Source organism: Lagopus muta, chromosome 7, assembly GCF_023343835.1.
Source record: "Lagopus muta isolate bLagMut1 chromosome 7, bLagMut1 primary, whole genome shotgun sequence".
In the NCBI taxonomy this organism is placed as follows: domain Eukaryota; kingdom Metazoa; phylum Chordata; class Aves; order Galliformes; family Phasianidae; genus Lagopus; species Lagopus muta.
Genome location: NC_064439.1, coordinates 44,933,538 through 44,946,904, shown reverse-complemented (window position 1 = coordinate 44,946,904; position 13,367 = coordinate 44,933,538). Strand labels below are relative to the sequence as shown.

Sequence of the window (13,367 nt, the reverse complement as noted above, 5' to 3'; positions counted from 1 at the left end):
CCACTTTGTCTCTCTGTTTCAGAAAAAGACAGAGAACTACAGAGTATGTCTGGAAACTTCCATGTAACTCAGATAATCATGGGACATAAGAGCTTGCTACACTTTTGAGAGGTGCAGCTTGTAAACAGGCTGTATTAGCACTGCAAATACACATTCCCACACCAATAATCCCAACACTCATTAATGTGAATGCTGAGAAAGCGTAGCAGGGAAATACCGACTGTAATAGTTTAGTTCACAGTAACTTAGAGGTTATAGCAGCCATACCTTTTTTCCTCTCTTGGCTAGGAAAGTGGAATTGTTTTGGAAGGAGGATGATGGACACTTTCTTTTTCCTTCCCCCTCTTTCATTAAGCAGGAAGTAATGCCATGGTCTAAACAAAGTAGGGCAGGGGGGTTGGACTCGATGATATCTGGAGGTCCCTTCCAACCCCTACAATTCTGTGATTCTGTGAAAGTACTTCAGGATTCTCAAGATCATACATCACATGTTACAAAGGAAATCACAATGAAGTCACAATACAGTTGGGGCAGTTGTTGGACTTGATGATCTTTTAGGTCTTTTCCAACCTGAGCAATTCTGTGATTCTGTGATCTCGCTTCAGAGCTCATCTCCTGAATTAAAAGACGAGGTAATCCATACATATGCAACATGCTTCAAAATATGCTGTCTATTGTACTCACATCAAAGAGGAAAAAAGTTAGACTGCAAATAAATTGGAAAATTAAAGTGAATGCAGCTTGGAGTAGATAATTCTTTGAACTTCTGTTCCTTGCATTCATGTTACAAAAACAGAAGGAAGCTGGCAAGAGTGGTAATTCTCAGCTATCAGTGCTCTATATGAGCCATGAGAATCATTGCTCTCCGAGACATCCTTTGAAGTCAAAGAAAGTAACAGGCAAGAGTGGGCAGGGATTTTACTCTATATAATAGCAATATTCTATTTCTTACAAAGGCATTTCTACCGCTTGCCTCATTTTATGGCTTTTGCAACACTCTGCATGGTGAAGTTTCTAATGAGTTTTCTTCCTGATAATGCTTTTGTCAGCTATGTGCCAATTTATTCTCCACATATCAGTGATTCTCTGGTAGAAAAAGACTATAAAAATAATATAGATATATTTCACTAGAAGGCTGGCTTCAAAGATGCATTTAATTTGCTTATCTGAATATATCTGATCTCTCATATGAGCTCAAAAAATACATAGCAGGACATAAAGGTGTTTTGCATTCTTTCTCATCCCCATAAAAACTTAAGTTTACCATAATGTTCTTCTCTAGGTCTGATCTCAGGAGCAACAGACATTACTGAGCAGTCACAAAGACAGTAAAAGAACATAAGAAAAGCATTACTTCAGCTATGTTGGCTTTTCTCAATATAGTCTTGTCAAAATCGTGTAGGCTAACATCACTGTGAAATATAGATTGGATACGTACTGGAAATGTTTACTGTTTTCCATCTAATTAGGAAGTAAATGCTGGTCAACATATTTATATAACTTGCTCCAAAAGTAATGCCTCCTATTTCTTTCCAAAGAAACAACAATAGATATGAAGAGCACAATCTCAGCTACAAAACTCTGTCTTTCAGCATTGTCAGCACCACTAACTATACATCTTCCCCAGTGATGGACAAGAGCCTGCATGCTGCACCCATAAAAATCTCCGTGAGTGGAGCTGTCCCACTGTTTCACAGCTGCTATGAAGACATGCGGTCCATCTTTCATCAGCTTGAACAGATGAAGTCAGAAGGCACCAACATATGGTAGGTGTGGTAGCACAGTCTATCCAGGATCTGCCCTCTGCACTTTCATCTTCAAACTGGTATGGGTCCTGGTGTTATTGCATGGCAAGTGAGAGGTTGCCTTCTTCTCTGGCCTAACTCTGGAAGCTTCAGGTTGGTCGGTCTCACAGTGTAACAGTCTGAGTTGATAGTTTATTTGGATAACAGGAAATCTAGAAGGATCACTCCTTCCCTTTCCCAACAGACAGTGCACATCATTTGATCTGTATGGACTGCATCCTGACCATTTTCTTAGATGTAGGAATTCACATGCCATCACTCCATGGACTGTTGCTTTGGCTCTGGACTATAATGGTCACACCCTGTCTCATCACCAGAAATGATGCAATCCAGGAAACTATCACCTTCAGCCTTCAGTATTTGTCCAGTAGGTCCTGACAAACTTGCACAGTGTTTTCTGTTCCTGTGTGAGCATCCACGGGACCCACCTGGTGCAGACTTCACAATATTCAAACATTGCCACCATCATTTCCTACACACTGAAGCTGATATTCAGCTCTGTACACAGTTCCCTGATTGTAAGCTGTCAATTCATACAAATGAGCTGACACTTTGTGTGACAGCTGCGCATGGCCATCCAGAACATGGTGTGTCTTTCTGTCACCACTGCTGAAATACAGCACCCACTGCCTCACTGCACTCATATCCACTCTTTGGCCTCCATAAACATTCAGCAAGTGTCAATTAATGTCAGTGGGTGCAATTAATTCCACATGGAGGAATTCAGTGACACGCCTGTTTCATACAAACTTCCATGCCAGATGCCATTTGGTCAGACTGCCCCTCTGCTGCCACCTGTCACATGGCAACAAAATGTAATGGAATATGGGTGGGAAGGTTCAACCTCTACTGCCATACCACCAGCATTTGCCTCTGATGTTGTGGGTCAACATAAAAAAGGAAGCATTACTTCCAGAGCAGCCCTCATAACATCTCTTTTCACTAAGCATTAACTGCAATTTCACATTAATAGCAATTTTTCAAAAACTACAGTGAGCTTGAAAATTACTTAGTAACAAATGTGAAACACGCTTGATGCTGTTCAAGGACAAATTAGAATTTAAAATATACTTCCATCCTCTTTTCTCAACTAAGCAGTTCCTGATTATCCAATTTAGTGTTAACATTCTTGCCTCATCTCAGAGGAGGAAGCCCTCCCAGAGGATAAACAGACTAAATACTTGCCTTTCAATATTTGCTTTAAAGTAAGATGAACTATTTATTACCAAAGAAAAATATTAATTTAACAGATGGATAACATTTAGCCCTCTGTAGCTACTTCACAAATACAAGCCCACGTGGATAGGATATTTTTCATCATGTTTAGAAAAAATGGGAGAGGTATCCACAGAGCACATCTATAGTACATATACCTTGTATGCATCTACTTCTATTTCCCTCTCTTCATCCACATCTTCAGTATTTTTGATGTATAAACTGTCCACTTTCAGAAAGTTTTAGAGTCCAGATGTCATTGTCTGTGTTTGAGTAATGCAGTTGACCATGTGCAGCATAAATTGATTTATGTGTAACAACCTCTAATCTCAGCAGAGTTTTGCTTAGCACTTGTTATAAGGTTCCTCCTGGGAAGCATTACTGAGTTAAGAAAGTTGTCAGTGGAGAAGGCAGGCTCAATGTCAAGCTAATAAATAAATTAAAATAATTATTTTGCATCATCTTTTTTCCTACATTAAAAAAAAAAAAAACAAAAAAACACACATTTCTCCTAAACTCTTGCACAGAAGGTCAGAGGGGATTGAAGTAATTTTCATTTACCCACTGATTCTCAGAAGAAGGTTTTGGTGGCCAGAACTATTCAGAATCAATTGGAGTGAGAATCTAAGTCTCCTAAATCGAGGACTATCTTTACAGAAGGGAAGATTGAAGTCCTTGCCTTTTCACCCATTTAGATAGGTCGGCACCCAGTACCAGTCATTGACAAGGCTACACAACTGCCCCTTTCCCTCACAATCAAAATTAAAAGTCATTGAATTCCAGGGAACCAGATTTCGGAGGGAGGTTGGACTAGATGGTATCTCCAGAGGTCCTTTCTAACCCTTTGATTTGCTGATTCTGTGTCTCTGTCTCAGATGCTTTGAAAACTCCCTTCCATAGGGAAACCTGCTGCCCGCTTGTATCAATAATAAATAATACAGACAATGTTACACTCCATTATAATCATCTGGAAAATGCATCCGGGAAGGCTCAGCTGTGACCACGTAAGCCCACTTGGGGAGGTGGTTACAAACTGATCCATGGGCATCTCCTGTATGATGGTGACAGTACACACCTACTGCCTCGGTCATCTATGATCGAGAGATGGTAGAGGGACTGGGAGAAAGGAAAGGTAGGATGAAAACCAATACTTGTTTTTCCCCCCTTTCACCTGAAAGAAAACCTTCAGAGAAAAAAAAAAAAATGGAGCTCTAAGGGAGTTCTTCTAAACTGCGAGCCTTGAATAACATACCCTGTGTAGATGTCGAGCAGTCATGATCAGCCTGTGGCTTTTTATTGCATCCTTGTCTACCTATAGAGGCAGGTTTTGGTGAAACCAGAGTATCTTCTTGAAACAGTCAGGAAGTTGCAATGCAGAAGTCTTTCTTTCCTTCATTCCTGCGTTTGAAACACTGGGGCCAGTTTATCAGTGCTGATGATGCTTTGAAGGGAGAAAAAGGTTGAAGGTTCCAAAAGCTGCAGCAGCGCAATGAAATAAAGGATTTATTTTAAAGATGTGTCCAGAAGCAATTATTCATTGCACTTGGATGGTCGGTTGGAACTCCAAATACCCTGGCTAAGCCAGAACAGACAGTGGCAGAAGTGAATCAGAACTGAAGATACAGCATAATTTCACCATTGAAGTGCACTAATTAGCAGACTGGAAGTAAAGTGTGGCAGGGAACTATTATTGGTTTTTATCTTTTTGTTGCTCTGTCTGGAACTGAGTTAGCTTCCTGAGAGTGAAGGTAGATGAATTTACATGTAAAGGGACTGCAGTAGTCTAGAGAATCTGCAAGTGATCTTCTAAATAAGAAACTCATCTGTCCCAAGATCAACTATAAATGCATATATCTAAGTCACAGGTTCAACTTGGTCTCTTGAAGTTTCAGACTAAGTTTAATCTCTGTATTATCTCTATACGTGGACAATCATGGCAGCACACAGTCTGTGAAAAATGAACACTCACCCAAAAAATATTGCCTATATGTATACTTTTAATGAAAACATTGTCTCTGCATTTATCTGTAGTACTGTTACTGCTCGTAGTATAAATACTAGAAAATGTTCAAGGGCAAGGTGTCGGTGGCACGATCTAAAAAGACACATTTTTAACCATTGCTGGACATTGCAGACCAGTTTCATTTGGTCATTTTGAATCTTTGTGGTCGTCCACCATGTCTTTCCAGACAAAGATACCCCAATAAAATAAGTGAAGTGAATAAGATCAGAAATGTGTGTCAGTGACAAGATCAAACATAGAATGAACCTGCTAAGTACACTTCTGAAACACAGAGACACACAAGGATACTTATAAACAAGCAGCAATTCCCTCAAAACACAGTTTTAAAAGGATCAACTTTCAACTCAGCTATTTTTGAAAGCAAAGTGGCTTACTTTTTTTGCTACACTACTTGTATTTGACTTAGATGGAAGCATATTAATTATGTGTAATATGCTTGGAATGTGTGGAAAATAAAAATTTTTCCATATGAGTCAGCACAGGAAATGAGCTGCAAATGAGTAGAATGGTGAGAAGTCTACAGATGGAGATTTTTTTTTTTTTTAATACACCAGAGCAGAGTACTGACATCATGACTTCTTATAGAGCAAAGTACCACAGAAATGACTGATGACACACCAGAGACTGAATAAGAGCAAGCAAGAACTTCCTTCTGATCTGCATAGTTTAAGCTTCTCATCTGATGCAAACATTAATTTAAGAGTTTGTCTCTGTTGATGTCAGACAGCTCTGCCTCCTTTTACTTGCCAAAGCTTACCACATTCTTGCTGAACACAGAACACTGTAGATAACACACCAAGCCAAAACATCTCCGAATCTGCCTCGTTTTCTTTTCAGTGATAGGAAATAAACAAACCAGCATCTTCTAAATAATGACCTACTGATACACTGCATGAGATACTTTGGCTTCGAGATTTTCCCTTGTTGGAGTTAGATATTAAAATCTTAATAGAACAGTAATAGTAGGAAAATCAGGAACAAGAACAGCAACTCTACCAGTTTCTACAAGTCACGCTGTGAGAGGATGTTCTTAAGCAGACATACTTAAGAAAATACATAACCTATCATGGAGCTGAATCCTCAGTCCTAACCCTACCAGTGCCTGGAGCTCACAGTGGCAGAAGTGAGGGAATACAAAGCGGTGTAAGAGTGAGTGACAGAAGTGAACACTTATTCCAACAAATTATTGAGTTGCTCTGAAATTACGTGAAGTATTACTACTGACTTCAGTATTAGAACTGGAGATGGTATCATGGCATCTCACAGTGCCGGAAGGCCCCATTAACAAATGGATGCTCCATACACGTCATGGTATTGCTTTGGATACAAAATTATCTCACATACTGTATTAGGCAGCAAATTACTGCTTCTATGGCAATTTTTTCTTCTCCTTAGAGAGGTGGAACTTAAGCCACAACCTAGTATAGTTAGAAGGAACACAGCCACTCCTGTCTTTAATGTAAGGTAAAAAGCACAGCATTAATATTAATATTGCTTTTTCTTTTGAGAATGAACCAGAGTTTATGAGCAAATTTGCATTACAGTCATCCTAGTAAACGCCTTCCTTTGAGTGCTTAAACCTATTACATAGATTTGCCCTTTACCTTATGACTGTACTTCTGTCAAAGGAACAAACAGGAACACGTGCTGTGTCCCAATGGCAAGATTCGGCTCCTGGTGTCTAACAACCAAGGAGGGATGATGTGCGTATTTTTTGTAGGTAGATAACATTTCACACATTTTAATTTTGCTGTCACTGAGAAGAGCAGCACGGGGATCCTGCTGTCTCTGTTCCAAACGTCCTGCTCTTGTTGAAGCTACAGACAGGCTCTGCCATGCCAGCGAGTCCAAAGTGCGTGCTGCATGCTCGTGCCATGCACAGTTCATCATGCTGCCCCAAACAGAGCTGCTCAGTTTGTGAATTGGAGAACCATTTAAGGTGAACCTGGAATCATTCTTGGTGGCAAAACTGAAACCATCTAAAGTCAAGCTGGGATTTTCCTGGACACTTTCCCCCAGCCTTCAAAACATGCATGTAGCCTTTGCCTTTACTCTCATCAATAAGGAATTTAAAGCCAGAGACACATTACTCTCAAATGTCACTGCCCTTGAAAAATGCAAATAGAGGGAACGAATAGACTCCGCGTTGCAAGCATAAATACAGGGTTCCTGCAGAGAAATTACTTTTTTTTCCTGTCTGTTTGAGGGAGCAGGCTTGACATAATTTCCTGAAGAGTTGCCTGTTTTGCTTCACCAACCCCATGACCAGCAGTTGCGCAAATCACGTGGATTAACTGAGCTACAAACAGCAACACCCAAGTCTCCCATGCTGCTTAAAATATAGTACAGAAAAGCCAGGCATGACTGTTGTAAGGATCAAAGATAGAACACGATGGAAGTAGACTTCTGTCTATGAAAATAAGGGCATTTGACTCAAATGCATTATAAGGTAACATTCTTAACATCTTTTCTTCTCCGCTGTACCTTCAAGCAAAGATACGCTACAGGAGGTCAGAGAAATTCACCTGACTCAGCCTGCCACCAGCCAAAGTAGGTTGCATTAGCTTCTTCAGCAATTACTAAAAGCTTCATTGCCTAATTAAGAGGCTAAGACAGGGAACAGCAAATGGAAGCCCTCAAATGATACAAAAGAAAAGGAAAAATTCAGAAAATTGGTGGGGTTAAAGCTGATGTTTTGAATCTTAGTAGATATGCTTCAGGACTTTTCTACCCCAGGCAGGACATAGAGAACCTAGCAAGGCACAGATGTTTATGAACTGGAGTTGCTCTCTGCAAAATTTGCTGCCAGTAATAATCTGTCTTATGCAGCAGTGTTTTGGAACAGTTTTGCTGAGTCATGCAGATTTGTGTTCATATTGATCTCCATACAATTTTCATGAGAAGTTGCCAGAAATGAGAAGCACTTGGATTTGCAGTATATGCTTATGAAACTGAGCTATGATAGAATATCCATTCACATTATAGGAGGAGACAAGTTCTGAGCCTGCTTCCATACAAGAAGCTGTTTTGTTTCCCTATCTTCCAGACATCCCTTCAATCTCTGGACTGTACAGTTTCCCTGGTATTGATGTTTTTATCTTTCTCCCTTTGACTTTTCCTACCCCTTAAATGGAAGAAACAAATATATGAAATCAAAACTCCTATTCCCCTGACTTTAGTAAAGCTGGGGTGGACAAAACCACGACTCGTGTTTGATTATTTTATTTACAGAAGCAGGATTGTCTTGCATTGGATTTAACATCCTGCTGACTGGCAGCTGCCTTATGTAGAGAATACAATTCCTCAAACAAGCAGGGGGACACCAAGCACCCTTGTGTGGAAAATAAGGTACCATTCTTTGAGAAAGGTCAAACAATCCTATCAGCATCTTTCAATGGCTTACCAAGCTTTCACATGCAAAGCAGTTCCACAACAAGGAGCACTGCTTCTTACAGTAAGCTAAGCAAACTGCAGACAATAGTTTGCACTCAAAGACTTGCTCTACTCCTATATAAAGCTAAACCAGCATTTCATTCCATATACTGCCCCAAAACATGGAAATTGTCACTCACTTTCAAACTGGTACACTGCCACTGAGTTTATTTACTCACTGTGCTGGGGCCAGATGATAAACAATGAGGCCAGATCACGTGCATACTAAACTAGCAGCAGAGACACACATTTGTAGGACTGCATTACTGAACAGCAGCTCTTGCAGCTTCCCATAGCGGTGACCACACATGTAGTTCATCTCTAGTCACCTGCCAGCATTTCTTTCCTGATCTCTACCCATACAGATAACCTGCTGTGCGAAGGATGCCTTTTTTAGATCTTCTACTCTGTATTGAAAATTACTTTATGAGCAGAGCTCACCATGAAGTTGCGTTTTGGAAGCTCAAGAGAATAATAAATTATTAGTTCTGTCCTCTATTTCTGTCAGAGAGTTAGTCCATGGCAGTAACTTATATTAACATGGACACTTTCAGAGATGAGGAAGAGAGATCCTTCAAAGGTATGAGGTTTTTGGATTGTCAGAGACAGCTAGAAGAGACACATCTAAATCAACAAGCCCAAGAAAGCCTGCACTATGAATTCAGTTCTTATTTGTTCAGTTGACCTACTCTGCCAAAGCACGTGTTCTGAACAGCCAACATGCACACACAAGTGGCTCAGAGCCTACTACCCAGCAGGTGCTACTTCTTGCTCAGCTGTCAGCTGAGGTAGTTGGGCATCATCACCATATTTAATGGAAAACAAGGGGCAGCAGGGTTGGGGCAATCATTAAGAACAAGAGTTAGAATTACTGCTGTATAGAAGAGAAAGAATAGCTAACACAAATTTTTAAGATGAATTTCTGCTGTTTCTAATATAATATATAACAAGGCTTGCACTTGGTGCTCAGTATAACCTAAATGAGCACAGAATTTCATGCTGGTAGAAACCCTCACTTGTTATTTATGACTACACACGTCACCAAGGAAAGAGAACCATGAGTGAATATAGCTTTTACATTCGTTTACAGCAGATGTGACTTAAATGCAGACCCTTTTTGTATGAGAACCCTCAGTTGGACATCTGGGCTCTCACGAATTACGGAAAGTCATCCTGCACATTCTAACGTGGATGCCCACAGAGTTTGAAAATTGTTTCTTACCAACAATCATGTGGTTGCAGACATCACAGAAGGTGGGCTTTTTGAAGATGTGCTCCTGGAAGATGTGAGCCTTGTTGTTTTCTGACAGCTGCTGGGTTCTGGTGGGTGAGGACGCCTGGCTCTCTGAGCTGGGGAGCTGCCCTGTGCTCGTGCTCACCTCCGGCATCAAGTCCACTTGCAGCTTCACATCACTGTTAGTCCTCTGGAAGAAATTGTCTGCACTTTTACTCCGCAAGCTTTTGGTCTTGAAGGAGAGTGATCTTTTGAGTTTCTGCAGCTGCAAGAAAGAAGCCAATCACAATTAGTACCTCTTTCTTTTCAACAGCAAGGTGAGGCTCTTGGTTTTGGCATTTGCTGCTGCTAAGTAAGCAAAAGACAGTTTCTTGTCCCCCAGGCACCTGGGAGCCATTAGCAAACCTGGAGCCACCTGAGAAATAAAACTGACTCTAGAATTTACACTAGCAATTTCAAAATTTAAAAAAAAAAAAAACAACAAAACAACAGATCCCTACTTGAAAATAAACCACTCTTCATATATTTTCTGATGTGGTAATAAACTCCATACCCCTAAGGAATGCTATTTGTTTTTTTCTTTCATGTATGACCACCAAGAGATACTGTAGAGAGCTGCACACACACTCCCTTGGAGAATGTATTCTTCGCATTCAAGCATAAGAAAAGTTAGAGCCATTGCATAGCCTTCAGCAGCCTTTAAAGCTATTTCAGGAACAGATGTTAAATAGCATTACAAGAAGAGTGAATTCAGTAAATAAATTCGATATAATTAAACGCCTTGAATTTGGCAGAAACAGACTACACACAGTTTTGATGAAGGAATACTTGTTCAGTTTATTTAAAAAAGGTTAAAAGGTTGAGGAGCAATAACAGTATAGTTAACTAGTCAACTGCTAGCTAATGCATTAATTAATTCATACTAATTAACAAGTACCCATATAATTCCTTATAAAGTACATTGTGTATTCATCACCAGATGTTACATCTGGAAAGATTATTGTGGTGAAAATCAGAAAGAAACAAACAGGGAAGGAATGCTCACCTGTATCAAAAGACCCAGGTTCGCAGAAAAGACTCCCCAGAGAAGGGATCTCCAGAAAAGACCCTTCCTCTGTGGCAGTCAGCCCTTAAATGGGTCTAGGAGAGATGCAGCCAAGCTCCACCTCTTTGGTCACACAGCTGAATCGCCTTCACCTGTGCTCCCAGGGCTGACTCAGTGCTCGCCTCAGGTGAGCAATCAGTGGTTCAGGCTGTGACTCGACAGTTCCATACACCAGAATATTAAGTATCAGAATTAGACATAATCAACTCAAATTTATACTGTTTCTTTACCCACAAAGTGTCTTTACCCACAAAGTGTCTTGTACCCTATCAGAGCTCCTCTCATCCTTCCCCCAAAGAGTTTTATGTAAGGCTGAGAAGGGCACAGAGGTGACCCACAGAAGGCATCAGATTATCAACCACATCATTTTGCAGTTTTGTCAACTCACCCATGAGTAGGATAAAAGGAAAGCATCCTGGGAAAGCCAGCTTTTATCCACTTTATCTTTGCTGTCTCTGAAGTGTAATACCTCCATCCCACCTTTTTCCTCAGCATTAAATCAGCCATCACAGAATCACTTCAATCACTGCTGCAATTATCTGGATATAATGTGATATAACATCTGATGTTTTCCATGCCTCGTTGGCTGGCTGTGGCAAACCAGCAGGAATGGTTTATATTAGAAGCTGTTTATGTTAGAAACAGTGACGATTGGGAATCATAATTCACACTGATTTAAAGGGAAGAGTTCACATGCTTTCCCAAAAAAAGCATAGGACTGTCACACTGACATAGTGGCCCCAGAGTACTTGTTCTTCCCAGTTCTTCTTTCTGATCCATCCAGTCTCTTTGCAGTGCAGCCATAAGTGCACTATGGGATAAGAGCCTGCAGGCATCCTGAGGGGAAGCCTCTCTACCACTTCCACACATAGGCAGCTTGCCCTTGAAGAAGGGAGGTTCTCCAGCTCTCTCCCCACTTTGCACAACACCGAACTCCCCAGTCCCAATAAACGGGCAAAAACCATCACCTCTGATTAACAGCATTTGCGTTTGCTACATGGAAGATTTCCCACATCCTGCTAGAGAAACCTTCTGCTCCCTGAGCTGCTTCTCCATAGTGGATTTGAGAGCCAGGGGGATCAAAGCTAGGGGCTTGTCCCACATCTCTCTCTGGGCACAACAGGAGAAGTCCTGGGTGCAAAGGAAAGAAATTCCCACCAGTTTGTCAGAAAGTCTCAGTGGGGAAATGGCTAAAGAAGAGTAGTTAAGTAAGTCAATAAATGCCAACTTCGAGGCAAAAGTGACTTCTGCTTTCTGAAAATCATTCAGCTGAAGGATAAGTAGAGGACTTGCTGAGCCTGAAAACCACCTTACAACAGCACCAACAAAATGTGAGATTCTTCCTCTCCTGCTTAGATGTTAAGTCACTGGCACCCATAATCACTGTGGTTACTAAGTGCTTGAACAACTTCATCTTCCCAGTGACAGCCAGAAGCTCAGTAATAACTTGCCCCCTTGCTACCGAAGTGCTTCCCACCAAAGTCAGACCTAATCAGTGCAGAAAAACACAGAATTACACCACCACAGGGTGACTGAAATGGCATTCATTATTGACTTGCCATCCGTTTCTATAGTGTCACATGAAGTTAATTAAATTTCAAAATACTGCTTCTGCCACAGAAAGAAGAGTAAGCTGTGCAATACAGTATTTGTTTTATCATGAATCAACTGTCTTTTAAGCTCAGCAATGCAGTATGTTTCAAGGAGTTCTGCTTTTACTACCTTTATAGCATTCTACCGTGCAGACATTTGCCAGTTTAGACATATTCCAGCACCCTTTTTTCCCCTGGGCAGAAAAGTCAATAGTTTTCCAAAGGGGGTTAGTATAGCATCCAGGCCATGCATGTCCAAACCTATGCATAGGCACTCAGGTGAGTGTGCAGCTGTGCATACATCTACAGCCTCAGTGTTCAGAACAGAACACAGATATTCATGAAAAATTAGACCAAATTACATCTACAGGCTTGGCAGGCATCTCTGCATGAGCTAATAATCCTGAGCACTATCCTGTGTTAAAATCATTTTCAAGGTGAGCATTCTTGCTGTTACTCAAATGGAGAATTCTCATTGTGAAGTGTGCTATGGCCTGGCCCACTCTTTAACTGGATGATTTTAAATGTAAACACGGGCTTGTAACAGGCTTGGTTTTGATCTGTCATTAACTGATTTAATGTACTTGTGATGCTACTCCTAAGGGAGAAGCTTGGAATTCAACTGGAACCAGCTCTGTCAATAGAGAGAGAAGTATGCAAATTTTAGTATGATTAATTTCCTTCTGCAGAATTAATTTATTCCAAGGTTACAACATAGACAAAAACACTACCAAACTTTGCAAAAATGTAAGACTGTAGCTCTGTGTTTGACCCTACTCCAACTCCAGTGAAATATCACAAAATCATGGACTGAACAAAGACCTAAACCAATCACTAAAAGGCTCTAAGAAACACACTGGAGATAATTCTCCTAGGCCTTTCACATTTTCTGTCCTGCAGGGAAGGTTTCAAATGAGCTTTTGCATAAATAAATAAATAAATAAATAAATAAATAAGATCA

The 13,367-nt window shown here is 40.6% G+C and overlaps 1 protein-coding gene and 1 long non-coding RNA gene across 5 annotated transcripts in view; one reads left to right on the top strand and one right to left on the bottom strand.

The window, feature by feature from the left end:
• STAC (SH3 and cysteine rich domain) overlaps positions 1–13,367 on the bottom strand; it is a 253,811-nt gene that overhangs the window by 40,712 nt on the left and 199,732 nt on the right. For all 4 annotated transcript variants that reach the window (XM_048950686.1, XM_048950687.1, XM_048950684.1 and 1 more), the window contains one exon: positions 9,698–9,974. In XM_048950686.1, coding sequence (XP_048806643.1) covers positions 9,698–9,863 — 166 coding nt within the window. In that variant the 5' untranslated portion in view covers positions 9,864–9,974. The remainder of the gene's footprint in view (positions 1–9,697; positions 9,975–13,367) is intronic.
• Positions 1–13,367, top strand: part of LOC125695774 (uncharacterized) — a 43,754-nt gene that overhangs the window by 29,345 nt on the left and 1,042 nt on the right. The window contains exon 5 of the long non-coding RNA XR_007378058.1: positions 1,628–1,766. This is a non-coding gene — a long non-coding RNA (uncharacterized LOC125695774). The remainder of the gene's footprint in view (positions 1–1,627; positions 1,767–13,367) is intronic.